This window comes from Nerophis lumbriciformis, linkage group LG10, assembly GCF_033978685.3.
Source record: "Nerophis lumbriciformis linkage group LG10, RoL_Nlum_v2.1, whole genome shotgun sequence".
NCBI lineage: Eukaryota > Metazoa > Chordata > Actinopteri > Syngnathiformes > Syngnathidae > Nerophis > Nerophis lumbriciformis.
The window spans coordinates 19,042,210-19,069,956 of NC_084557.2; the positions used below are offsets into that span (position 1 = coordinate 19,042,210).

Consider the following 27,747-nt stretch of genomic DNA (forward strand, 5'->3'; position numbering starts at 1 on the left):
CCGACATTTACTTCCAAATCAACACCACTCGATAATAAGGAAGCCATTTTTATCGGTTTGTTTATACTTCACGACCTTTGACCCGTCAAACGAGAGTCTCGCGAGAACGAGGTCACTGAATCCTCGAACAGGTCCATTTTTGAAATATTTTTTGTAAAAGGCAAACAAAACATAATGTTTTTAACAAAATTTGTAAAACAAATACAAACAATGTAACAAAATGAACAACACATCATTGAAGTATTTGTGGAAAAAAGCAGGAAAGCTGGAAAAATATCCATCTCATCACGCTTGTATCGACCCCAATACAGATACTGACCTTGGTATTGATACAGTCGATGATGGGATCGACCCCCCACCTCCTACCAGAAATGTTTGCACATGTGTTTATTACGCGACATGTAAATATTTCCTGATCAAATGAATGTTTTTTAGTCCGATATTTACATTTATTTCGATAATAAGGAAGCAATTTTCTCGGTTTGTTTATCCCTCGCGACCTTTGACCAGTCAAACGAGAGTCTCGCGAGAACGAGACCACTGACGCCTCGAACGGGTCCATTTTTGTAATATTTGTTGTAAAAGGCAAACAAAACATATATTGTTTTTAACCACATGTGTGAACAAATACAAACAATGTAACAAAACGAACAACACAACAAGGAAGTATTTGTGGAAAAATGTCCATGTCGTCACGCTTGTATCGACCCCATTACAGCTACTGATCTTGGTATTGATAAAGTCGATGTTGGGATCGATCACCCACCTCCGACCAGGAATATTTGAACATTTGTTAATTACGCGACATCTAAATATTTCCTTATCTAAGGGAATGTTTTTTTATGTTAATAAAAAAAGTCTTGGGTATTGTGGAAGTTATTTGGTTTGTAAAGAAAAAAAAATTTTTTTTCATAATTGAATTGTGTGTTATTAGCAAGTATGAACAAGGTCGACTGTACTACGATGTTTGTACTCAGAAAACACCAACAGTAGGAAATCTGGCTCTCGTTTTTAAAATCGATTCATCTCCATATATACAGTTTTACGTGACTGAAATTTGCTTCTAATTTGCGTACATTTGAGAAGCTGCTTGTTGATGTTTACATCAGGTTGGAGGTGCACAATGACCCACAATACATTTAGAGAACAAGAAGCTGAGTAAAGTTGGCTATGATAAAGAAAACCCACCTGAAAAGGGTTCTTCAAAATAAGAGCTGAAGTACCACCACGTTCCAGTGTAAAATGTATTTGCCAGTAATACTTGAACAAAAGTCACGTGATGTTTTTTGACACAAACAAACACTGATAGACTGTTGATAGAATCACTGAATTGATTTATCATGGGATAAATTGACGATAACTCAAGCATGATCTTTTATACTGGAAGGAAAGTGGAAATGAAACCGGATGTTTCCATTCGGCTACAGTTATTCTGTTTTGTATTGCAAGTGCATGGCGCAGATAGACGTCGACGAAGAATCATTTTCTCTGGATATCTTTAAACGTTTGCTATTTTTTTTGAGGGGGAATAACGCACACATTCTGAAATGAGAGTGTGAGATGTTATTACTTCCGAAAGTCTGGATAACTACCGCTGACACGTTGATGATTTCTACGAAAGTGGGTCTGAGGAGAAGCTTGTGCTGCATTCATAAACACTTCTTTAGGACTCACAACAACCCTTGAGCGTTGTTTACCCACCCATTAAACACCCCGTTTTCCGTGCATTTGGGATGACAGCGGCTGAAAAGAGTATGATACACATGGAGGATCCCGGTGGAGTTGTCAGGCTCCGAGAGGAACACGAAAAGGTAATAAAAAAAGACACAAAGCGATTAGCTGGCTTTAACGGAACTAGTCCAGCCTCAGCTGCTGACCACGCGGTGGACCAGAGGAGATATTCTTCACCACAGAATAGTGATATTTATGCAATAAATAAACAATAAAATAAGCATATTAATAATCTTCGCCTTCAAATTGTACCCCCTGTCACGATTACGCTTCTTAATTTTCCAGAAACTTCCTTCCGTCCTTGACAGCCTCTTTGAACTTAACCTATATAATCCCCCCCCCAAAACGAAAGTGCGCACTTTGCTTGTAAATGTGCGCTAATGCGTATGTTGTTATGTTGTTTTTAAGTGTTTGTTGGTAGAAAACGAAAGTGAGTGTTTTAGCTTGTTGGCTGGCTAGCGAGGCAGCAGCTACGCTAGCATGTTAGCACGTCAACGCCCCCCTGCTCTACTTTTACAAGTCGCAATAACATCAGACCATGCAACAAATACAGAGAGTACACAATGCTCGTAAACTAAATATTCATGTAATACTCTGTTGTGATTGATAATATTAAAATGCACTTTACCATTTGAACAATTTGAGGTACTGTTTGCAATTTGCAACTGGCGAAGGGGTTAATGCAGGCCTGGGCAATTATTTTGACTCAGGGGCCACATTTAGAGAAAAAAAATGTGTCTGGGGGCCTGTATATCTATTTTTAGGAACACTAATACAAAACCTCCCAATAATGTCTGATTGAATGCTAAAAACGTTAAGAAACGTAATGGAATTTTGCATTTTTCTACGAACGATAAAACACTGAATATTGACAAAATATGAATGTCACACCCCCTTTTGATCTACATATTTTACAATCAAGTGAAATGCAACAAACAGTGAAATATGAACGCGAAGGGTACAAAATAAACCCACCGACAATCTGATACATCTGATATATCACTAAGCTTTAGAACTTTGTTCGGAAAATCTCCTTCCGAGTCTGTGGAAACGCTTCCCGCCCACACTGCTTGGTGCCTCGTCTGAGCTGCTGTGATGTAGATTACCATAGTAACTAATCAGATGACCATAGTAACTAATTAGATTACCATTGTAACTATTTAGATTACCATAGTAACTGGTATATCATCTCAAAGCGCAGATTCCAACCATTGAAATACTTTGTATAGTTGAAGACTTAGAGTCATTAGAAAACATCACTGCACATCATAATGGCAGCTATAGTTTCCATCTTAAAGATCTAAAAACATTATTTGGGAATGTCCGTTGGGCCAGATTGAAAACTCAACAGGGGGCCTTAATTTGCCCAGGTCTGGGTTAGTGCATGTGCCTCACAATACGAAGGTCCTGAGTAGTCCTGGGTTCAATCCCGGGTTCGGGATCTTTCTGTGTGGAGTTTGCATGTTCTCCCCATGACTGCGTGGGTACTCCGGCTTCCTCCCACCGCCAAAAACATGCACCTGGTGATAGGTTGATTGGCAACACTAAATTGGCCCTAGTGTGTGACTGTTGTTTGTCTATCTTTGTTGGCCCCTGTGATGAGGAGGCGACTTGTCCAGGGTATACGCCGCCTTCTGCCCGAATGCAGCTGAGACAGGTTACAGCACCCCCCGCGACCCCGAACGGGACTAGCGGTAGAAAATGGATGGATGGATGGATGTTTGCATGCACCCTCTGCTTACTTTTATTTGGCTTAATTAGGATTATTTTAGTAATCGACTAATCTATCGATTCATTTGTTGGATTAATCGATTAATGGGACACTTTATAGCTTCAATAAATACTTCAGTGCTATAACCTTAATTCATTTTTTAAAATAAATGCACGTCCATCCATCCATCCATTTTCTACCGCTTGTCCCTTTTGGGGTTGCGGGTGGTGCTGGAGCACATCAACATTGAAATTGCACTTTTCAACATGTGCGTATTAATCAAAACAAACAAACTGGGTTGTGCCGACGCAGATCACAACACCCACATACCGCTGTGTGGGAAACTGTCACAGTGTTTAAAGTTCCAGACACTTGATTTGATCAACTTTTTCTATTAGTCCATCCATCCATCTTCTTCCGCTTATCCGAGGTCGGGTCGCGGGGGCAGCAGCCTAAGCAGGGAAGCCCAGACTTCCATCTCCCCAGGCATTTCGTCCAGCTCCTCCTGGGAGATCCCGAGGCGTTCCCAGGCCAGCCGGGAGACATAGTCTTCCCAACGTGTCCTGGGTCTTCCCCGTGGCCTCCTACCGGTCGGACGTGCCCGAAACACCTCCTTAGGGAGGCGTTCGGGTGGCATCCTGACCAGATGCCTGAACCACCTCATCTGGCTCCTCTCGATGTGGAGGCGCAGCGGCTTTAGTTTGAACTCCTCCCGGATGGCAGAGCTTCTCACCCTATCTCTAAGGGAGAGCCCCGCCACCCGGCGGAGGAAACTCATTTCGGCCGCTTGTACCCGTGATCTTGTCCTTTCGGTCATAACCCAAAGCTCTTGACCATAGGTGATGATGGGAACGTAGATCGACCGGTAAATTGAGAGCTTTGCCTTCCGGTTCAGCTCCTTCTTCACCACAACGGATCGATACAGCTTCCGCATTACTGAAGACGCCGCACCGATCCGCCTGTCGATCTCACGATCCACTCTTCCCTCACTCGTGAACAAGACTCTGGGGTACTTGAACTCCTCCACTTGGGTAAAGATCTCCTCCCCAACCCGGAGATGGCACTCCACACTTTTCCGGGCGAGAACCATGGACTCTGACTTTTTCTATTCGTGACACACATTATACATATACAGAATACAGAATATGATGGGGGTAACTGCGCTTTAAAAAAAAAAAATTCTATCATTCACAATCCTTATGTGAGACAAGCACAAATATATATATATTTTTAATGCAGTCTAACTCGTAAATAAACACTAGCAAAAGTCAGCTAACAAAGGAGCGAATGGGATTTGCTGTATTCCACCTATATGCGCTCTAAAAACTTCCTAAACCTCAAAGAACGTTTTATATACACACTGTATATATCAGTGGTGGGCCGTGCGTTTCCCACCTAGGCCTTCAGTGATGTCCGACTTCAATGATTACCTCTCAAAATACCATAATTTATGTCACAACATGACCATTGCCGGAGAAATATTATACAGAAACACATTTACGCACTACTGGGCATTGGATCAAATAAAACATATCTTATGTGGTACTGTCAAAATTTTAAATTGCAAAAAACATATTAAACGTGAAAAGATAAAGAAATAAAATATTTTAACTTATAATTTGTAGCACGCCTTCGAGCTTCCGGGGTTGGCCGACATCGTCTCACAAGATGTAGTTTCTCTTTAAATATCCTTCTTGAAAATGGCCTCGCAAATATATGTGTTGTCTTGTCTAATCATAAAATATGCAGACGAGGCGTGTTGGCTGAGTTCTTAAAAGTTTACTCCACAGCATGCTCATCAAAAACATCCAGCTGCTAAATGGGGCTACTGCGCATGCACTTCACTACTGTGGCATTCTGGTTAATGGAGTTCTTATGTTACCTAGCTCATAACATCACTATATATCTGCCTTAGGCCAGATAGAAGGCCTTACTGACGCCAACTTGTGATCTGTTTGGCTATCGCAACTGTCTGTCAAATGTTTGTGTCCGTTCACTTACAGTGCACGGACGCCCGCATTGTTGATTGTGAAGGCTTCGGGCAGATTTGGTACAGCATGGCGACATAAGCTAGCTGAATTCTGATTGGATAAAAACTCTATAACCTAAAAACGACAGCGCTGGAAGGAGCATAATATGACATGAAGAGAAAATTAATACTTTCAGATATTTAGGGAAAGTAAATAAAAAAAATACTTTTATCTTTAATTATGATCATGATTTCTGGTTATGTTAGGCCAGCAGAGAAGGCTTTTCTGGCCCTGACGGCACACCACTGGTGTATATATATAATGTAGTAACCAGTACATTCATAATATCATGTAATATTTATGTATTTAACTAATATTAAGTATATCGCGGCATATTAATTGCAAAGACTTATCACAACGTTCACTAGTGCCTTTTTACAATAACAACTACTAATCATGGCAGACTTTATGAAACACAACATCGACTACTTTGGGACAAATAATGATCCAGCACCTTATATTTTTGAGCCTGTATAAGGTGGATGAGCTACAAGTTTTAAATGCTGAATGAGAAGTAGATCCAGCAAGTAGCACTATTGCTTAGTGCTAAAAAAGAAATACAAACTACGAACATAATTGAACAATCACTTACCGTACAATGTCTGCTCCCACTTGGATGCCGACTGATGAATGTTCATATCTTCCCGTTGAGATGAAGAATTAATCATAATCCTCACGCTGCACGAAGGTAAAAAAAAAAACCAGAAAGGTCTTTTTGTTTTTTTCTCGCCATCTTCAGGTCTAAGTTGAATGTCAAAGTTGACCAACTTCTCGGTAATGGGCCACAACCTTCTACTATACAAGTGAGAGGAATGATTTTAAGGCTGCAGCTAACGATTATTTTTCTGTAGAAAAGAAATACAAACTACGAACATAATTAAACAATCACTTACCGTACAATGTCTGCTCCCACTTGGATGCCGACTGATGGGATGTTCATATCTTCCCGTTGAGATGAAGAATTAATCATAATCCTCACGCTGCACGAAAGTAAAAAAAAACAGAAAGGTCTTTTTGTTTCTTTCTCGCCATCTTCAGGTCTAAGTTGAATGTCAAAGTTGACCAACTTCTCGGTAATGGGCCACAACCTTCTACTATACAAGTGAGAGGAATGATTTATAATCTCGAATTAACTTTTACCAACTCAGAGGCGATGCAGCAATAGTGTATGTAGCAGTATGTCAATAGTGTTGCTGCATAATAAGCAAGTTACCTCTCTGTGATCACGGCACCGCTCAAAGTAGTTACACTGTGTTAGTGCTTATAATAACAATATTGCTAATACGGTACTTGGTTAATGTTCAGGTCACAATGGAGTAAATGGAGTATTGTTGGCGGTTTTTGAAAGTTTTTTTTTAGAGGGCTTTAAGGGCGCAGTAGAATACCTCTAGTCTCCCGTTAGCGCCATTGTTTTGCTGGCGTTTATTTATAAGTTAGAATGCATTAAAAAAGAAAAAACATATGTGTTCTTGGCTTACATAAGGATTGTAAATCACAGACAAACTTAAAAAAACTTAAAAAAATAAAATAGTGCAGTTCCCTTTTAACACAATTTGCAGTAATGGAATGTTGCAATACAAACACATTTCCACTTGCCATTCCTTTCTTTTTCCAAAACTCCACTTTTGGACCCGATAAAGTTTAAACTGTCTAAAGTTGTTTATGGTGGAGAGAAAAATATTTTTTAACAGATTTGAGACATTTTTAATATTTGTTTGTAAATCGAATTGAATTGTGATTAATCGATTTAGAACCTACATGATTTGGGGAATTGACCGTTATACCAAGTTTCATTTTGTTTCTTTTTGGAAGACAGTGCATCTATGTTGCTTTCCAAGCTGTACACGGACTACTTTTAAGCTGTTGACACATTTCCTTCTCATAGCATTGTCCCCTGAGAAAATAGTTGATTTAACAGTTGCTTAAAATGTGTGTACTCGCATTTCTAAGATACTGTAAATTGATGAATATGCTTTATTTATTTACAAAGGAAAATTAAGTTTAAAAGATCTTTGTAAAAAAATTCAGCCTTCGCAAATACACACCATTTGTTTTATTTTTTATAGGATGAGTATTTGAGTATTCAGTTTTTTTTTACTGATTACGGACGGGGAAAATATAAATGCATTAATCAATTCCTCAATTCAAGCTATTTTAATGAATAATACAGACTTTGAGCATGTTTTCCACATTGATGTCTTTTACTTCCAGAATAATACATTTTACAGCGATTTAACATTATATGCTTCAGCTGCACATGAAAAGATAAACGTTGCACAGCTGTGCCATAATGGAGGTCTCCTGTATGCCATATACATCACAGACTGCTGAGACTGAATCCACAGTGGATGTGTGTGTGTCTTATAAATTGATGTAAATATATTTTTTTATAATAATTCATTAGATCATAATGTGCACACACAGTTATTATTGTGATCTGATGTACAGTACAGGCCAAAAGTTTGAAGAAACTAGAATATAAAACATGTTTTCAGTTATTCCACCTTTTTTTGTTAAGTACATAACTCCACATGTGTTCATTCATAGTCTTCAGTGACAATCTACAATGTAAATAGTCATGAAAATAAAGAAAACACACTGAATTAAATTAAGGTGTGTCCAAACTTTTGGCCTGTTCTGTGGCTCAAAACAGAGGGAATTTGTATTTATGTTTTACTTCCTTGCAGCAGTGAATGAATAATGTGCAACATTCATTTTTATACATGTTTTATCTGTGGATTGTATTTGCCGATAGACAGATGGTAGACCACTGTCATCATTAGATGAGGTAGAATTATGCACCTTTCCCAGTGTAAGAATAGCTTGCTGTTCCACATTATCTGTCAGAGAGAAACCTCTTCTAACTGGGTAATCTTCTCATAAGGAGGTAATATTCCTCAAACACAATTTTATTACAGTATTTACGGCTGATTGTGTGATCTACAGATTATGTGATTGATGTGACTTTGTGCGTCCAAATGATAACAGGTGGTGAAGGACTGCGAGCAGCGGATGCAGCATTGGTAAGCAACTCTAAGGCCCAATCCAAATACTCCCCCTTCCCATTGTCTTTGCCCCAAACACAGTTTTTTTTACACGTTCACGTTATTCCGATTTATCCGCCAGGTAAGGGGGGAGGGCTAAGTGTTAGGGCTGCACAGCCCTCAAAACAAAGTGATCTTGGATACCTCCCTAGATATCGAGTGCTTTAAGAATGTCAATATGTGGGGTGAGTGACGTGTGTAAGTGAGTGGGCAAGTTAGGAGAGGGAGTGCTAGCATGTTCAGGAGTGTTAATAGCATGGTGGACGTCCGGTTGGCTTTGTGGAAAACATAAATAAAGAGTTGTAACAAACTAACGGCCTCGTCATTCCAACCAAAGTGGAGGGTGTTACCCCCGACAATAAATCGGCCCTGGAGGGAACGTCTCCCCTGCGCTCCTCGACCACGGTCTGGGAGCCGACAAGCAGGAAAGGTGTAACATGATGTTTCTTGGTGCCTGGTGAGGCTGGATCATTGAAAATCAGTGCACCCGGTCGTAAAGGTGTTCTTTTTATCAGCCCGTTTACATGGCGTGCAAAACATCTTTCCATCTTCATAAGTGAGCCATTTGCTGAAAAGTGGCTCCTGAGGCCACTTTTTATTGAAGCTTTGCTTACTAGCCATGACGAAAACAATAATTCGCGGGAGTCCCAATACCGGAAATTCAGTATTTGTGATTGATAAAACTTTCAGTGAATCAAAATGTAAGAAATTGTACCAGAGAGTAAATAACTTTGACCAATAAAAACGCAATAAACGGGGACGGAAATTTGACTCGGCAAATATAAACAAAACAAAACACCGTCGGAAAGCGATAATCGATAAAAAAAACAACAAGTAAACCGGAGTTTTGACCCGGAAAAGGCGGGTTCCGTAAAAAAAAAAAAAATCTGTGGACTTCCGGAAATGTGCGTCCTTTCTAATTTCAAAGCGTAAAACGACACAAAAGGTGTGTTTACGCCATCAGTGCTTATGTATGATGACTTTCCTCAATGAAACACATTTTACATACCATAAGCTGATGCGCCAAAACTTGCATGTTTCGCAGTAGACGTTGTCTTCTCAACTGTCTTCTTCTTAATGTCGATGGGCAAAAGAAAATGTAAAGAGAACAAACACAGCCAAACATTACTTTCCCTAGTAATTAGTTACATGTATTTAAGAGTAATTATGTTTGTAATTCAGTTACTTGTTTTGTAAAGAGTAACTATCATTAATTACTTTTTTAAAGTAATTTTCAGAACACTATATATATATATATATATATATATATATATACAGGTAAAAGCCAGTAAATTAGAATATTTTGAAAAACGTGATTTATTTCAGTAATTGCATTCAAAAGGTGTAACTTGTACATTATATTTATTCATTGCACACAGACTGATGCATTCAAATGTTTATTTCATTTAATTTTGATGATTTGAAGTGGCAACAAATGAAAATCCAAAATTCCATGTGTCACAAAATTAGAATATTACTTAAGGCTAATACAAAAAAGGGATTTTTAGAAATGTTGGCCAACTGAAAAGTATGAAAATGAAAAATATGAGCATGTACAATACTCAATACTTGGTTGGAGCTCCTTTTGCCTCAATTACTGCATTAATGCGGCGTGGCATGGAGTTGATGAGTTTCTGGCACTGCTCAGGTGTTATGAGAGCCCAGGTTGCTCTGATAGTGGCCTTCAACTCTTCTGCGTTTTTGGGTCTGGCATTCTGCATCTTCCTTTTCACAATACCCCACAGATTTTCTATGGGGCTAAGGTCAGGGGAGTTGGCGGGCCAATTTAGAACAGAAATACCATGGTCCGTAAACCAGGCACGGGTAGATTTTGTGCTGTGTGCAGGCGCCAAGTCCTGTTGGAACTTGAAATCTCCATCTCCATAGAACAGGTCAGCAGCAGGAAGCATGAAGTGCTCTAAAACTTGCTGGTAGACGGCTGCGTTGACCCTGGATCTCAGGAAACAGAGTGGACCGACACCAGCAGATGACATGGCACCCCAAACCATCACCCAACCATGCAAATTTTGCATTTCCTTTGGAAATCGAGGTCCCAGAGTCTGGAGGAAGACAGGAGAGGCACAGGATCCACGTTGCCTGAAGTCTAGTGTAAAGTTTCCACCATCAGTGATGGTTTGGGGTGCCATGTCATCTGCTGGTGTCGGTCCACTCTGTTTCCTGAGATCCAGGGTCAACGCAGCCGTCTACCAGCAAGTTTTAGAGCACTTCATGCTTCCTGCTGCTGACCTGCTCTATGGAGATGGAGATTTCAAGTTCCAACAGGACTTGGCGCCTGCACACAGCGCAAAATCTACCCGTGCCTGGTTTACGGACCATGGTATTTCTGTTCTAAATTGGCCCGCCAACTCCCCTGACCTTAGCCCCATAGAAAATCTGTGGGGTATTGTGAAAAGGAAGATGCAGAATGCCAGACCCAAAAACGCAGAAGAGTTGAAGGCCACTATCAGAGCAACCCGGGCTCTCATAACACCTGAGCAGTGCCAGAAACTCATCGACTCCATGCCACGCCGCATTAACGCAGTAATTGAGGCAAAAGGAGCTCCAACCAAGTATTGAGTATTGTACATGCTCATATTTTTCATTTTCATACTTTTCAGTTGGCCAACATTTCTAAAAATCCCTTTTTTGTATTAGCCTTAAGTAATATTCTAATTTTGTGACACACGGAATTTTGGATTTTCATTTGTTGCCACTTCAAATCATCAAAATTAAATGAAATAAACATTTGAATGCATCAGTCTGTGTGCAATGAATAAATATAATGTACAAGTTACACCTTTTGAATGCAATTACTGAAATAAATCAAGTTTTTCAAAATATTCTAATTTACTGGCTTTTACCTGTATGTATGTATGTATGTATGTATATATATATATATATATATATATATATATATATATATATATATATTTATATATGTATGTATGTATGTATGTATACATGTATGTATATATATATATATATATATATATATATATATATATATATATATATATATATATATATATATATGTATGTGTGTATATATATATATATATATATATATATATATATATATATATATATATATATATATATATATATATATACAGTACAGGCCAAAAGTTTGGACACACCTTCTCCTCATTCAATGCGTTTTTTTTATTTTCACGACTATTTCCATTGTAGATTATCACTGAAGTCATTAAAACTATGAATGAACACATGTGGAGTTATGTACTGAACAAAAAAAGGTAAAATAACTGAAAACATGTTTTATATTCTAGTTTCTTCGAAAGAGCCACGCTTTGCTCTGATTAATGCTTTGCACACTGTTGGCATTCTCTCGATGAGCTTCAAGCACACCTGTGAAGTAAAAAACATTTCAGGTGACTACCTCTTAAAGCTCATCGAGAGAATGCCAAGAGTGTGCAAAAAAGTAATCGGAGCAAAGGGTGACTATTTTGAAGAAAGTAAAACATATAACATGTTTTCAGTTATTTCACCTTTTTTTGTTAAGTACATAACATAATAGTCTTGATGCCTTTAGTGACAATCTACAATGGAAATAGTCATGAAAATAAAGAAAACACATTGAATGAGAAGGTGTGTCCAAACTTTGGCCTGTACTGTATGTTCATTCTTGAACCGTATCACTTTTTTACTCAGACTTTAATTCTTATAATTTTGATGATCCTGGCTTACAGGTTTTTTTTTAAACCCCACAATTTTTTCTGAGATTTTCAATACGAAATATTCATAAGCTGTAAACCAAAATCATCCAAATTATATCAAAAGAAGGCTTGAAATATTTTGCATCTGTCATATTAGTTTCACCTTGTAAATCAAATTGCTGGAATAAACAAACCTTAGCACGATATTAACATTTTTTGCGTTTCACCTGTACATTCTCAATATTTTCCTACTAGAAAGTACAGTGCACTTTTATTTTAAACCCACCAAGCTGCATATTAAATACCATTATACATTTTTATCTTTCATCATTATTAAATGAATTGAATAACGGTATATCTTGTGGCCAATTGAATTAAGGTATTGTAAATTTTCCCCCATAACTTCTATTACAATGTGTTATTTTCATGGCTAAAGCAAAGTAGTTGCCAACATATTTACTGAAGCTAGCCTAACATTCTGTCTTTGTGAATGTATAGGGAGAAGCTCTCAGGTGATTATGAAGCCCTGAAAGACCGCCTCAAAAATCTTCCGGATAAAGTGTCTTATGACATCATGGTAAGTTTTGAGTTTATTTAACATACACCAGAAATAAAGCACACATTTTGATGTATACTAGCTGCTTGTTGACGGGCAAATTGTGACCGATTTTTTTGTTTTATGTTGGTTTCTCTTCTTCCCCATCTTCTGTTTTTTTTCCCATCCTCACCCCCGTGAACAGGTGCCATTCGGCGCTTTGGCCTTCATGCCCGGGAAGCTGGTGCACTCAAACGAGGTCACCGTGTTGCTCGGTGACAACTGGTTTGCAAAGTGTTCTGCCAAGCAGGCTGAGAAACTCGTCGACCACAGGATGAAGTGTAAGACTCGTTTAATTTTTGTTTGTCTTTTGATTGTTTCACACTCTGTGGAAAAAGCGCCACATTGACTCATGCTGCATGTCAAACGATGCACGGCTGAACCCAGCAGAGGGCGATGTTGCATTAATCAAAGCAGTGCTTTAAAAATGATGTGGACAAGTTACTGCTACTTCTTTTGTTGAAATAATTTAAATCTGCTGGGTGTATTCTCTAACATAGGATTACTTCCAAGTCAAAATATCTCCTGCCTGTGACATTTTGAAATGTCAATACATTGTGAGTCCTGTTGCTTAATCTAAGTGAACAAATAAAGCTGAATTCTCATATCAGATCCACCGGGGGCATTTAAAAATCTCTCATGAGAATGTTGTTATAGTGTTAAGTGACGCATAAAAGTGCAGCCTCACATCCCTCATCCCAAATATTGTGTGCCCCAGCCTGCCCTGCTATTACAGAGCTAAGTGCCGCAATGCAAACATAGCCAGCTGAAATGTGTCAGACAGCGACGGGCTTGTCAGGCCTCCCGTGTTTGACCTTTTCTCACTTCCACTTGATGCACACACTGAAGGGGCTCCCGATCGCCATGGAAACAAGAGCTCTCTGCTTGCTTTTTGTAAAAGGGCTTAATTGTTGTGAAGATTTAATGATCCGAAGTGGTATTCAGGGCAGAGGATATTGTGTGCGGTTTGAGTCATAATTCGCCCCTCGACTTTGAAACAATCATTAAATGTTTAGTTTTGTACGGCCTGCAGCCACGTTTGTACTTCATCGGTTTGCCACCAGCAACCACGACGCTCATTTAGATCTTGCCTAACATTTTGTTGCAGACGTGAGGAGCGAACTGGATGGTTTGTCCAAGACAAGGAAAAACTTTGAAGCAAGAGTTGGAATGGTGAAGGACTGGGAAAACATCTCATCCGTACGTTGCTTTTCATTCAAGTCACCGCAGAATAAACATTCAAATGTCCACACTTTTACAGACTAAGCTTGTGTTTTAGAAAAAGGGGGGCTACATTGACATCCGAGAGGAGGTCGGAAAAAACGAGACTACTAAAGGTATCGCTTATATTTATTGATTCCACTTAGAGCTGGGTAATTTTGGAAAAAATCAGTTAATATTGATGTGTACGGAGCCTCTAAAGCATGGGTGTCATACTCTGGCCCGCGGGCCAAATTTGGCCCGCCGTGTAATTTCATTTGGCCCTTGAGGCAATATCAAATTAACATTAGAGCTGGCCCGCCGGTATTATACAGCTGCTGTGCCGCTGTAACACCGCATTCACCGCTAATACTCATACTTGCCAACCCCCCTGAGTTTCCCGGGAGGCTCCCGAATTTCAGTGCCTCTCCCGAAAATCTCCCGGGGCAACCATTCTCCCGAATTTCTCCCAATTTCCACCCGGACAACATTATTGGGGGCGTCCGTTTTTCCTCCATACAAACAGCGTGCCGGCCCAGTCACATAATATATGCGGCTTTTCACACACACAAGTGAACGCAAGGCATACTTGGTCAACAGCCATACAGGTCACACTGAGGGTGGCCGTATAAACAATTTTAACACTGTTACGAATATGCGCCACACTGTGAACCCACACCAAACAAGAATGACAAACACATTTTGGGAGAACTTCCGCACCGTAGCACAACATAAACACAACAGAACCCCTTGCAGCACTAACTCTACCGGGACGCTACAATATACACCCCCGCTACCACCAAACCCCGCCCCCCCCAACCCCGCCCACCAAGTTAATGTTGATATTTACCTCAGAAGGCTGCAAATAGAAAAGAGGCATTACATTTTTTATTTAAATTGTATTTAATATACCATTGATGTTTTTTCGTTTGTTTTTTGAAAGTTGATTTTGCACTATTAAGTTATATAAGCGTTGCTTGTTCCATATTCAGTGTTAAAGCAAATCCGTGTAGCAAACTGAGCAATAATTAACGTTTTATTCATGCACTTTCTCTTGCTACTTCAAGGCTTGAATGGCTGATTCATTCATTATTGTTATTTTATTTTCAAATGTATTATTAGCCTCTGGAAAAAGTTCATTTTGATATTTACCTCAGAAGGCTGCAAATAGAAAAGAGGCATTCCATTTTTATTTACATTTTATTTGATATGCCATTGATATTTTTTTTTATTATTATTATTATTATTTGAAACTCGATTTTGCATGTCATTATAAAGTTATATAAGCCTTGCTTGTTCAATATTCAATGCAAAACTTGTTTTGGGTCCCTATTAAAAGGTTCATTTGTTCAACCTTGGCCCGCGGCTTTGTTCAGTTTGAAATTCTGGCCCACTCTGTGTTTGAGTTTGACACCCCTGCTCTAAAGGGACATGGAGGGGAAAAAATGTTTTGCGAGATCTCGCAATACTTTTGCGAGGTCTCGCAATACTTTTTGCGAGACCTCGCAAAAGGTTTTTTTCCCATGTCAGTGAACCGGAAGTGAAACAGACAAAGCGATTGAGGAGCCTACCCATCAACCGTGGGAGAAGTTTACTGATTTCTATTTTAGTATTGGCCAAACATATAAAGACATCAAATCGTATTATGGTCCCACAACAGAGCACCGATGATGGGTAGGCTCCCGCATGCTCCGGCTCCTCCATCACTGTGTCTGTTTTACTTCCGGTTCACTGACATAGGAAAAAAAACCTTTTGCGAGATCTCGCAAAAAGTATTGCGAGATCTCTGTTGGCATTCTCTCAATGAGCTTCAAGCACACCTGTGAAGCGGAAACCATTTCAGGTGACTACGTCTTGAAGCTCATCAAGAGAATGCCAAGAGTGTGCAAAGCAGTAATCAGAGCAAAGGGTGGCTATTTTGAATAAACTAGAATATAAAACATGTTTTCAGTTATTTCACCTTTTATTGTTAAGTACATAACTCCACATGTGTTCATTCATAGTTTTGATGCCTTCAGTGACAATCTGCAATGTAAATAGTCATGAAAATAAAGAAAACACGTTGATTGAGAAGGTGTATCCAAACTTTTGGCTTGTACTCTATATCGATATAATTTTATCACCCAGCCCTAATGCCACTCAAACTCAAATCACATTGAAGTTTAAACAAACTTCGGTGAACCTTTTATTCTTTCTAACAGGAAAGCATAGAGTGGCTCACAAACCGCATTCAAAGCCCAAGCTGGACGCTGTGCTGGATCTGGAAGAGGAAAGTGAAGAAAGTAGAGAAGAGACCCAGCAAAACGGGAGCACAAAGGGCTTTATGACTCAGGAGGAGTTGTGGGCTCGATTAGATGAACTTGAGAAACTGGAGGATCTGCAAGATGAGCATGACAGGTACGTCATATTTCAATCAATCAATCAATCACTGTTTATTTATATAGCCCTAAATCACAAGTGTCTCAAAGGGCTGCACAAGCCACAACGACATTTGCGGTACAGAGCCCACATAAGGGCAAGGAAAACTCACCCCAGTGGGACGTCGGTGTGATTGACTATGATAAACCCCCCCCCTCCCTCTAGGGGAGACCGAAAGCAATGGATGTTGAGTGGGTCTGACATAATATTGTGAAAGTCCAGTCCATAGTGGATCTGACATATTAGTGAAAGTCCAGTCCATAGTGGGGCCAGCAGAAAACCATCCCGAGTGGAGACGGGTCAGCAGCGCAGAGATGTTACCAACCGATGCACAGGCGAGCGGTCCACCCCGGGTCCCGACTCTGGGGTGGACCGCTTATCGTCTTATCTTTTAAACTTTTTGAACAAGTCGTGCATGCTTTTATTTCAAGTCGCCTGGACTACCGCAATGCACTTTATTTCGCATTAGCCAAAAAGCTCTCTCCCGGTTGAAGTTAGTCCAGAATGCGGCAGCACGACTTTTAACAGGGGCCAGGAGATGCGAGCATATAACCCCAATTCTTGAGACTTTGCACTGGCTCCCTGTTCATTTTAGAATTGATTTTAAAACCTTGCTGTTTGTTTTTAAAGCTTTACATGGACTGGCACCTCATTATATCTCGGACCTCATCCAAACTTACAATCCTGCACGCGCTCTGAGGTCCGAGAGCCAGTTCCAGCTCGTGGTGCCCAAGACGAGACTTAAAACCAGGGGAGACAGGGCCTTCTCTGTGGTCGGCCCTAAGCTCTGGAACACTCTGCCCCTCCATGTTTGAACTGCTCCCACAGTGGAGTGTTTTAAGTCTCGTCTTGAGACCCACTTTTATTCTCTGGCTTTTAACACTACGTGAGTTGTGTGGTCCTCTGTTGTCCTCTGTGTTTTTAAAATTTTGATTTCTATTTACTGTTTTAATTGGTTTTACCCTTTAAAATCGTTTTAATCATAATTATTTTATATTGTTTTTAATTGTGTTTAATATTGTTGTGCAGCACTTTGGAAACATTTTGTTGTTTAAATGTGCTATATAAATAAAGTGGATTGGATTGGATTGGATTGGACAGCCAGCACTCCCCCCCCCGACCCCCCCCTCAAGCGAGAGGGGAGCAGAAGAGAAAAGAAAAGAAACGGCAGATCAACTGGTCTAAAAAGGGAGTCTATTTAAAGGCTAGAGTATACAAATGAGTTTTAAGATGGGACTTAAATGCTTCTACTGAGGTAGCATCTCTAACTGTTACCGGGAGGGCATTCCATAGTACTAGAGCCCGAATAGAAAACGCTCTATAGGCCGCAGCCTTTTTTTGGGCTCTGGGAATCACCAATAAGCCAGAGTTCTTTGAACGCAGATTTCTTGCCGGGACATATGGTACAATATTTAGTCATTCGGGTGCCCGATGCCTAGTCATTGGGGCTCTCCACATACCAAAAACAATATGGTAATTTAGCATGTTTTTAGGAACTACCTTGCGATGAGGTGGCGACTTGTCCAGGGTGTACCCCGCCTTCCCCCCGATTGTAGCTGAGATAGGCTCCAGCGCCCCCCGCGACCCCGAAGGGAATAAGCGGTAGAAAATTGATGGATGGATTAGGCTCCAGCGCCCCCCGCGACCCCGAAGGGAATAAGCGGTAGAAAATGGATGGATGGATGGATTAGGAACTACCATGCGAGCTGCGTAATAAGTGTAACTGATCTCTACGGTTTTAATTTACTTGATAGGAACATTAGTCAACATTTAATAAAACGTTAGCCATTTTTTGGAGATCATTATTTCGTAAGAGCAATTGGGTCGGATGTGACGTGTAGCACTATTATTGAAAAGGCTAGAAGTGTTGATCACATAGATTCGGTGTCACCAAGAAAAAGGTTAACACCATTGGTAGGTTTGAAAAAAAAATTTTACTTTACCCTCGTCTCCACTCCACTTGGGTAACGCTGTTTCAACTTTAAAAAGACCTCTCCTAACCGTGCCAACAGATTTGTTTTGGTTGGTCTTTGGGAATGTAGTCTGCAGATGCACAGTAGCATGGAATAATAGTCCATTGCGTGCGAAGTAAGAGCAGAGGGGCTGTCAAAAACAATAATGATTGATAAAGCATTTTATTGTATTTTGAAGCGTATTCCTTAGTTTTTTTTAAAATTTCATTCATGTATTTCGAACACAACAAATTAAACTTTCTCTCCATCTACACAATTCAAACAAAATAGCATCTCCAATACAATATTGTAATCTGAAAAAAACAGTAGTAATATTGAAATAAACTTTAAAAAAATGGAACATTTGAGCAGGAAAAAGCAAAAGCTCATATTGACCTGCTCCATCATTGAGGTATAATGATCAGTTTTTTTTTTATTACAATACAACAAATAATGACCGTATACAACCATATTTAGTGTGTAAATACAGGATAGAATTAATGTACTTTTATATAATCTTTCAAGCTGGGTTATTGATTTCCAATTTTACGTTTCATTTTGTTTTTGACCAAGTTTAAAGATTATGTATTTTTGTCAAACCAACAATTTAATTTAATCTTGCTTCTTCATGTGCTCCCCAGAACAAAAAAAATGTTTGATTTGTTTTGTCAACAAAAAACACAAATTTCAATTAATATCTTACAAATGTCCATCCATCCATCCATTTGCTACCGCTTATTCCCTTTGGGGTCGCGGGGGGCGCTGGAGCCTATCTCAGCTACAATCGGGCGGAAGGCGGGGTACACCCTGGACAAGTCGCCACCTCATCGCAGGGCCAACACAGATAGACAGACAACATTCACACTCACATCCACACACTAGGGCCAGTTTAGTGTTGCCAATCAACTTATCCCCAGGTGCATGTCTTTGGAGGTGGGAGGAAGCCGGAGTACCCGGAGGGAACCCACGCAGTCACGGGGAGAACATGCAAACTCCACACAGAAAGATCCCGAGCCCGGGATTGAACCCAAGACTACTCGGGACCTTCGTATTGTGAGGCAGATGCACTAACCCCTCTGCCACCGTGAAGCCCCTTACAAATGTCATTGATGATAAATATTTGGGGACTCAATATTGATGATCTATTTTCAGAAACTGTTTTCTATGAGACTTTTAGCCAATATAAAGCCGCCCTTCTGGGACCATACATTTCCATTTTCCTAAACAAAATGGGGCGGCATGGCGTAGTGGGTAGAGCAACCGTGCCAGAAACCTGAGGGTTGCAGGTTCGCTCCCCGCCTCTTACCATCCAAAAAAATCGCTGCCGTTGTGTCCTTGGGCGGGACACTTCACCCTTTGCCCCCGGTGCCACTCACACCGGTGAATTGAATGATGAATGATAGGTGGTGGTCGGAGGGGCCATTGGCGCAAATTGCAGCCACGCTTCCGTCAGTCTACCCCAGGGCAGCTGTGGCTATGAAAGTAGCTTACCACCACCAGATGTGAATGATTGATGGGTTCTACATGTAAAGCGACTTTGGGTACTTAGAAAAGCGCTATATAAATCCCAGTTATTTTAAAATATCATGGTTAATTGTGTCAAAAGTTTTTTTCAAATCGATAAATATACCAACTGCATAGTTTGTTATCTATGGAAATTGTTCACATATTGAGACAAAAACAGTTTTAAATAAAATATAACTTTATTGATATTTTTTTATGAGATGTCTTTTATAAAAATCCTGGGGCTCAAGGCAACACCACACCCATCATTTTTTATATATATATATATTTTTTCTTCTGAGTCATTTAAATGTGTTTCTTCAGGTTGTCTGACCATGCAGACCTTGTGAGCGAGGACACGTCGTCGTCATCTTCTTCGGAGGAGCAGACCGAGACAGACTCCTGTCCTCCGGTGAATGGACTGCGACCCCATGGCAGCCCACTCCCTCGTGAAGTCATAAAAGAAGACGATGAGGAAGACAGCAGTTTGCCGACCATTTATTTCTCTCACACGGTCGAGCCCAAAAAGGTCAGTGCGTTAACTGCACAGCTGCCTTGTTTTGGACTCTCTTTTATAGCTTCCTTGCCTAATCGGTCTCTGTTTGCTGTAGGTGAGGATCAACACAAGCAAGAACACCATGCTGAAGTTCAGCGACAGGAAAGAACCGAAGGACAATTCAAAACGAAAAAAGAAAAACGGTCACCGCACTGGAAACTCTCAACGTGAAGTTCACAAAATTCAAACACCTGCAGACATCTACAGGTTTGTCTGTGCCATCAAGTAAACTACATTTAGTCCAACGAGTTCTACATCCAGGGGTATTTTCAAGGTTTAACTGTGTTTTCATCCTTTAGGCTGTATGTGGATTTAAGGAATGGCGCGCCCATCCCCAAGAAGTCCATCCTGAAGTCGCGTAGCCGGGAGAACAGCGTGTGCAGTGACACAAGCGAAAGCAGCGCGGCCGACATCGAAGAACGACGCATGCTGTGCCGTGGATTCAGTCACGATGAGGCCATGCCCAGTGACAACAGTGCCAGCGACGGCCTTACAGAGGAGGACAGCCCTACAGGAATGCCGACGCATCCCACTGGACGATTTGAGGTAAAGCAGCACTGTCTTTGTTTCTTACTCTTAATGACTTTGTGCCTCGTTTTCACCAACCAACAAGGAGACGATGCAAGCTTACAGAGCTGTAAATGTCACCTTCCAATTGATTTATCTAAAATTAAGAAGTTACTGTTCTATTGCAGTCCTGTAGGTAACAGTAATTTACATCATAAAGCACAGTTGTGTATAAATAAATAAAATGGTAATACTTGTATAAAAATATAGAGAGTATAGAGAGAGTATGGCAAACAGATTTCAGGCGATCTCCTCAATGATCAGTCAAGATTGCTACCAACTTTGAGTTTGCGGCGCTACCTCGTTAGTTGTTCAGTGTGTAAAAAGTGCGGTTGTGCAGCATGGGGCTGCTCCACCCGCGTGAATTATGGAAATCTTTAACATCGTTTTCCCCGCAACCCGGAAAGAGGACAAATATGGGAAGAGAAGGTTTGCCGTCAAACACTGGAGAGCCACCAACTACAATGTCTTGTGCGAGGTAAACCCAAGACACAACATCTGCATTTTGTATAGGAGAGAACCAGTGACGTGCGGTGAGGTTCATGATTGGTGAGGTACTGACTTCATCACAGTCAGATTTACAAACATATGAACCCTAAAGATTATCTTTTTCACCATTTGATTGGCAGCAGTTAACGGGTTATGTTTAAAAGCTCATACCAGCATTCTTCCCTGCTTGGCACTCAGCATCAAGGGTTGGAATTGGGGGTTAAATCACCAACAATTATTCCCGGGCGCGGCGCCGCTGCTGCCCACTGCTCCCCTCAAATCCCAGGGGGTGATCAAGGGGATGGGTCAAATGCAGAGGACAAATTTCACCACACCCAGTGTGTGTGTGACAATCATTGGTACTTTAACTTAACTTTAACTTTACACATACAAACTGTAGCACACAAAAAAGCACATTTAATAAAAAAAAACGTTATTATGGTCTTACCTTTACTTATAAGTGCGGGAACAGTGGTGTTTGTGTTGGAGGAGTTGTGAATGAATGAAATATGAAATCCGTGCTGCAGTCTGCAGGTGTACCTAATGTTGTGTCCCTGCAGTCGTTCACGGCTCCTCCGGCGTGAGCAATGTTGTTTTTGCACTTTTTGACTTCTTGTTAAGTGACTTTTTTGGGTGGATTCGGTCTTGCACGTGGAGGGTTTGGGTGCAATAACCAGGAGGCGGGATTACGCGAGCCTCACACAGTGCGTCTTCGCAGCAGTTTTATGATTGCTCAGCACAAGAAATACGTTACACACATACAGTTGTTGACAAAATACACTGTACATTATATACCTCAGCTAACTAAACTATGGAAATGTATAATATAATTCATATAGCAATACGGTCTCACTGCACAGCAGGCCAGCAGTTAGCCGAGTCCGCAATCCATGGTGAGGCACAATTGAGTGACGTGCCTCAACTGGCTGCTGATCACCGCACCGTCTCTTCTCAGTATTTGAACGGCAAATGTGAAAATTCAGCGATTTTGAATAAAAATAATCTAAAACTGGTGAAGTTAAACGGAAAATAACTTTATAGTATAATCACTGGATACATATAACAATTTAATTAATTTTTTTTCTTTTTACATTTTTTTTCTTTCTGTGATGGCAGGTGAGGCCCCGCCTCACCTGCCTCTAGTGACCGCACGTCACTGGAGAGAACATAAAGAAGATAAGTCAGACTTATCTTCATTGAGTGCACGCAGATACACACATTGGCTGACTATCATTTATAAGGCCCTTTTTATTTTTTTTATTTTTATTTTTTTATTAAATCAACATAGAAAAACACAACATACACTTTTAGGTTTAATGCCTCCATACTTGTGTACTTTGTTACAAAGAAAAAGCAGCTCTTATGCATTACGCTCTAACAATTTGTATGTTTTAACTGTTCCCCATGTACGGACTGAATTTGGCAAAAGAGCTTTTGGCATTGCTGCCCCTATAGCATGGAATGCATTGCAGACGAAACTGAAACTCACTGAACTACTTCCATTTGGAGCATTCCGTTCTGTCCTGAAGTACAGACAGCGAGAGACGTTTGCACAGTGCCTGTGTTTTTAAAAGGTGTAAATCTTTATTGTTTTACACTTCTCTTTTATGTATTTTAAAATGTATGTCTTAACGTATTACTTTTTTGAAACTGCTCTGTGACATGTGCTGTTGACCTTTTGGCCACTGCATGAATGTAGCAGCAGCATGCGTCAAATACGGACGCAAAATTATACTTTCCTTAAATAAAAGCATGTTTTCTTATAAGTTTATTACCTGGAGCATTTTTAGAACTATATGTAGACGTATTATTTTGGTTTATTTCGTCAGCTGGCTATACTCTCGTTATACACGACTCTGTCATATTGTATACTACACCTTAAAACGAGCTATTTTTCAACACAGCACCATTTACTGGACCTGGTCGGTTACTGTAGACTGTAAAATAGTGAAAACAATTATTGTATCCTAACTATGGTTGCGCGATATAGATTATATGCACTATAAATGATGTAAATTTGGCCGACGATAGAGCTTTTAATACCATTGTTATATCGTGATAATGCATGTTGATGACACATTTTAGCTGTGTCCCGCAAATTTGACAGCGACAAGCCAACAAACGTGTTCTCAACGCATTGTAGCGTCCTCGCTAGGGGCTAACGTCCCCCCGAAATGCAATGCCACTTCCAAGTCAGCTATCCTCGTCTCCATGGCGGCAAATAAAGTATGTTTATTCCAATTAGCATGGAGGACCAGGAATAGTTAACATGCTACACTACACACTGTAGAAAGATATGGTAACCACAGGTAGAGCCCTTGAACAAAGGTAGGCGGATATTTTTTATTGTCAAAAAATATCATATGTTGTTTTTGTTGTTTATAAACTCAGGAAATAAGTCCCTGGACACAGGAGAGTTTCAAGGGCAAAACCCAAAGCCAATAGTAGGAGACAATTTAAATATATATTTGATATTGTTCCACTGCCATCCTGTATTTTTGTCTGAGTATAGTTGTGATCAAAAATGTAATCATTCAATGATTCCGAAAATTTGTATAAGTATTGGTATTGACCAATACTGCCACTGTAACTTCTTGTTATTGAATCGATTTTAAAAGTTTTAGTATCACCCAAAACTTAAATGTAAAGTATCCAAACAACAGAAAAATAAGTGCTTGTTACATTATAACAGAAGTGTAAATAGAACCATGTTACAACAGAAAGTAAGCAGATATTAACAGTAAATTAACAAACAGATTAGTAATAGTTTTAACAAATTAATACAACTGGAAATTATGCATATGTCAGCAGCCATTTAGGAGCCCTTGTAACCTGTTTTGAAATAGTTCTGTTATCACTAGTGGTTAGAGTGTCCGCCCTGACATCGGTAGGTCGTGAGTTCAAACCCCGGCCGAGTCATACCCGACCCATTATCCCCCTGCTTGGCACTCAGCATCAAGGGTTGGAATTGGGGGTTTAATCACCAAAAAGTATTCCCGGGCGCAGCCACCGCTGCTGCTCACTGCTCCCCTCACCTCCCAGGGGGTGAGGGTGATGGGTCAAATGCAGAGGATAATCTCACCACACCTAGTGTGTGTGAGACAATCATTGGTACTTTAATTAGATACCAAATAATATGTAATGATATATATTGTTATTGCATGAGGGTGCAATATATATTGCAATATAGATTTTAGGCCATACCACCCAAATATTTTTGATTGAATGATTGATTGAAACACTAATCCTAAACTTTATACAGGTATGCACCAAAATAAAATGGCCCACCTGCCCTGTCTTTACATTTACCATGTACACTCTCATTTAAACCATTTTTGTCTATAGAGTCTACATGGAAAAATGTTGTACGGTTGAGTGTTTACAAAACACTAATTTGCCACGCATGGATTTGGTCAGCCACAAATACAGTTAGCGCTACCTTTTTTCCCCTCTGTCACAAGCACTTTATAACGGTACTGTTTCAATGCAGCTCGTCGTTCCAACTCTGTACAGTAGATAGCATTGAAACTCTGCTGAAACACACTTCACATGCACCAGTCTGCCAATTTAGCAACTTTGGCGCTAGACTTAGCGACTCGTCAGACACTTCTGGATTGTGTTTTTAAAAAAAGTGACTTTTCTGGTTTCATCAAACACTTTTTAAGAACATGAACGTTCGCAACAACTAACATGAAAACAGGTATTGCTGTTCTCAAAGAGTTGTGGTGTTTGGCTTGTGACATTAAAGAGTCCATCCATCCATTTCCGACAGCTTGTCCCTCCAAGGGGGACAAAATACATTTTTGTTGTATTTCTAAATATATTTATTTTTGCTTTTCCGTGTTTTGCTCACTTTTTGTGCCAAAATTAAATGCACCCAGTTAAGCAAGGTAGACAATGACCCGCCCCCACTCACCAACCCCACCCAACGCCACAAATCGATTGCATTCCTGTGGGAAACACTGTGGAGTACCGACCAGTTTGTGTGTAAAACATTGAGAAATACAACCTTTTCAAATTATGTACCACTGTAGTTGGTACTTTTATAAATGTACAGTTTTTGGTATCAGCTACTTTTGGCTTTACACACAACTGATACTTCCTATTTGCTGAGTTTGCAATAAATCTCCCAGATAAACAATTACGGGTGTCCCGATACAACTTTTTTACTTCCGATATGATACTGATATTAGAGCTTTGAGTACTGGCCAATACCAATTTTGATCAGATACGATATCAGCACAAATCTTAGTACATCATTTTATGATTTTCTAATGTGGAATGTTAGAAAAGGTTTGATCGAGTCAAATTACTCAGAGAACAATGGTAGGTATGGAAAAACACTAACCTATTTATTATTAACTCAAGGTTCGTACGGGTGCTTAAAAACCTTGAAAATACTTGGATTTTAATGTTGTGTTTTCAAGGTTTGAAAAATGCTTTAATTTTGGGTGAAGTGCTTGTAAATGCTTGGAAATGTTCATCATATTTCTCGGCAGTCGGACTCAGTAGGCTAATTATAAAATGGAAAAAAATAAAATAAGTTTCCTTAAAAATAAAAGCTACATGCTAGATCTGTTGGCTTTGCACGAGCCCTTACATTAGGTTGTTGTCATGCCCAAAAGGACAGTGGTGCATCGGTCCATCATGCCGGGAGGTTGTCGTTTTAATGAACATGATGTATGCATGAATTATGAACAAACAAACAAGTAAACAATAATAATTAATGTTATTTCTTGTAAGGAATGATGTATACATGAATGATGATGATACAAACAAACAAGTAAACAACGTTTGCAAACACCAATGACATTGAATAGTCTACAGAAACACTGCTTCATTTTCTATGCCCCATTCAGATGACAACTGCTGGTTCAATGTTCGGCTTAGGTTTTAGCAGATTTTTCCTGCAGACAGCATTTGGTGACCTCAACCAACAAGGCTATGAACAATGGTTTTCGCCTTTTGAAGGGTACTGGAAAAACTGGAAAATTGATCTTGAAAGTCCTTAAAAAGTGCTTGAATTTGCCCATGGAAAAGGTGTACGAAGCCTGTAACTGTCTATGGTGGACATGCGCTGTCTTTAAGTTGAAATTGAGTGGTGATTGCAAGAACCCACAATAACTCATTAAATTAGTGCTCTGATGCAGACACGTTTGTTACTGGATACTTTCTAATACGCTTCTGCCTTACAGACTTAAGTAATATGCAACTATAATTATTTGATATAAATATAGTTTTTTAGACTGAAGTGTTGTTCAATTAAGGACACTTATCACGTATGTCGAGCTTGTGTGCTTAGCTGTTGTGTAGCTGCTAACCCCTAGTAGACTGTACCCGACCATGTTTAGCTTTTGTAAATGACTTGATTAAAATATAAGAAAAGAGCTGTCCAGCTTTGCACACGTAACAAGAATCCAGGCAACAAGATTTTTAGATGTAAGCCGATATCATCCGATACTGGTTTGTTTGCTGATCTGATCGGGACACTCTTATTAACAATATCAGAGTATTTCTGCAAAAAAAAAATTCAGTTGGAGCATATGCATGAAAGTTGGAAATAACATTGCCAAATATAGGATAGGGAATTCTTAAATTAATGCCATGCTGTTTCTTTTCTTTCGTCTGTCTTTGTTGTCCAGGCCTTCTCAGGTACTGTCGTGGAAAAAGAGCCAATGCCCTTGTCTGTTCCCCATCTGACCATCGCACCGCCAGCCCTTCCAACCATCCTGGAGTGGAAACAGGAGGAGGTGGCGCCCGACGCGGCGCCCCCTCCACAGCCTGTTAAACGGGTGTCAAAGTTCAAAGCTGCCAGGATGCAGCAGAAATGACACTGTGTGTGTTTTTCCTCCCCAACAGTCAGCATCTTCTCCTTTTCTTTACAACCTTTAGCATCATCGGCTATAGATATATACGGTTTAGGTTAGTAAAAAGGCTAGCTAACGATTTGGTTCCTCTTTTTTGTTATCGACGGTGTTGTAGGACTGTAATCTCAGTGTAGCTTGTCATCATGTCAACCAAACAACTCATTTGAACCTGCTTAATGAATGTACGTAAAGCTTTATTATTATGATGAGACGAGGAAGGAAGGAAAAGGAAAATAAATGATTTTGCATAAGTCATTCTTTTTAGTAGGAATTATCTTTCAATGTACCTGGCTGGGTCCTTGCTTGGTTCAGAGTGTTTGTCAGGAACTAAATTGATGTTACGCCGCATAGTAATAGCGTGTCAGGTTATGGTCTGATATTGTCATTACTAGTAATTGTTTCTCCTGTCT

At 39.9% G+C, this 27,747-nt stretch overlaps 1 protein-coding gene across 1 annotated transcript; it reads left to right on the forward strand.

The window, feature by feature from the left end:
- Positions 1 to 1,425: 1,425 nt before the first annotated feature.
- Positions 1,426 to 27,592, forward strand: uri1 (URI1 prefoldin like chaperone). The gene is made up of 11 exons (XM_061970113.1): positions 1,426 to 1,811; positions 8,461 to 8,495; positions 12,689 to 12,767; positions 12,931 to 13,066; positions 13,894 to 13,985; positions 14,065 to 14,122; positions 16,187 to 16,382; positions 20,183 to 20,387; positions 20,470 to 20,621; positions 20,714 to 20,960; positions 27,113 to 27,592. The coding sequence occupies exons 1-11, from the start codon at positions 1,734 to 1,736 to the stop codon at positions 27,299 to 27,301; spliced, it is 1,467 nt and encodes a 488-aa protein (XP_061826097.1). The 5' UTR covers positions 1,426 to 1,733; the 3' UTR covers positions 27,302 to 27,592.
- The last annotated feature ends 155 nt before the right edge of the window (positions 27,593 to 27,747 follow it).

Excerpts from the sequence above, each read along its gene's own strand:
- uri1 (XM_061970113.1), top strand. The coding sequence starts at position 1,734 with ATGACAGCGGCTGAAAAGAGTATGATACACATGGAGGATCCCGGTGGA. Across the intron at positions 13,986-14,064 it reads ACTGGGAAAACATCTCATCC|AAAAAGGGGGGCTACATTGA; the intron begins GTACGTTGCTTT and ends CTTGTGTTTTAG. Across the intron at positions 14,123-16,186 it reads AAAAAACGAGACTACTAAAG|GAAAGCATAGAGTGGCTCAC; the intron begins GTATCGCTTATA and ends TCTTTCTAACAG.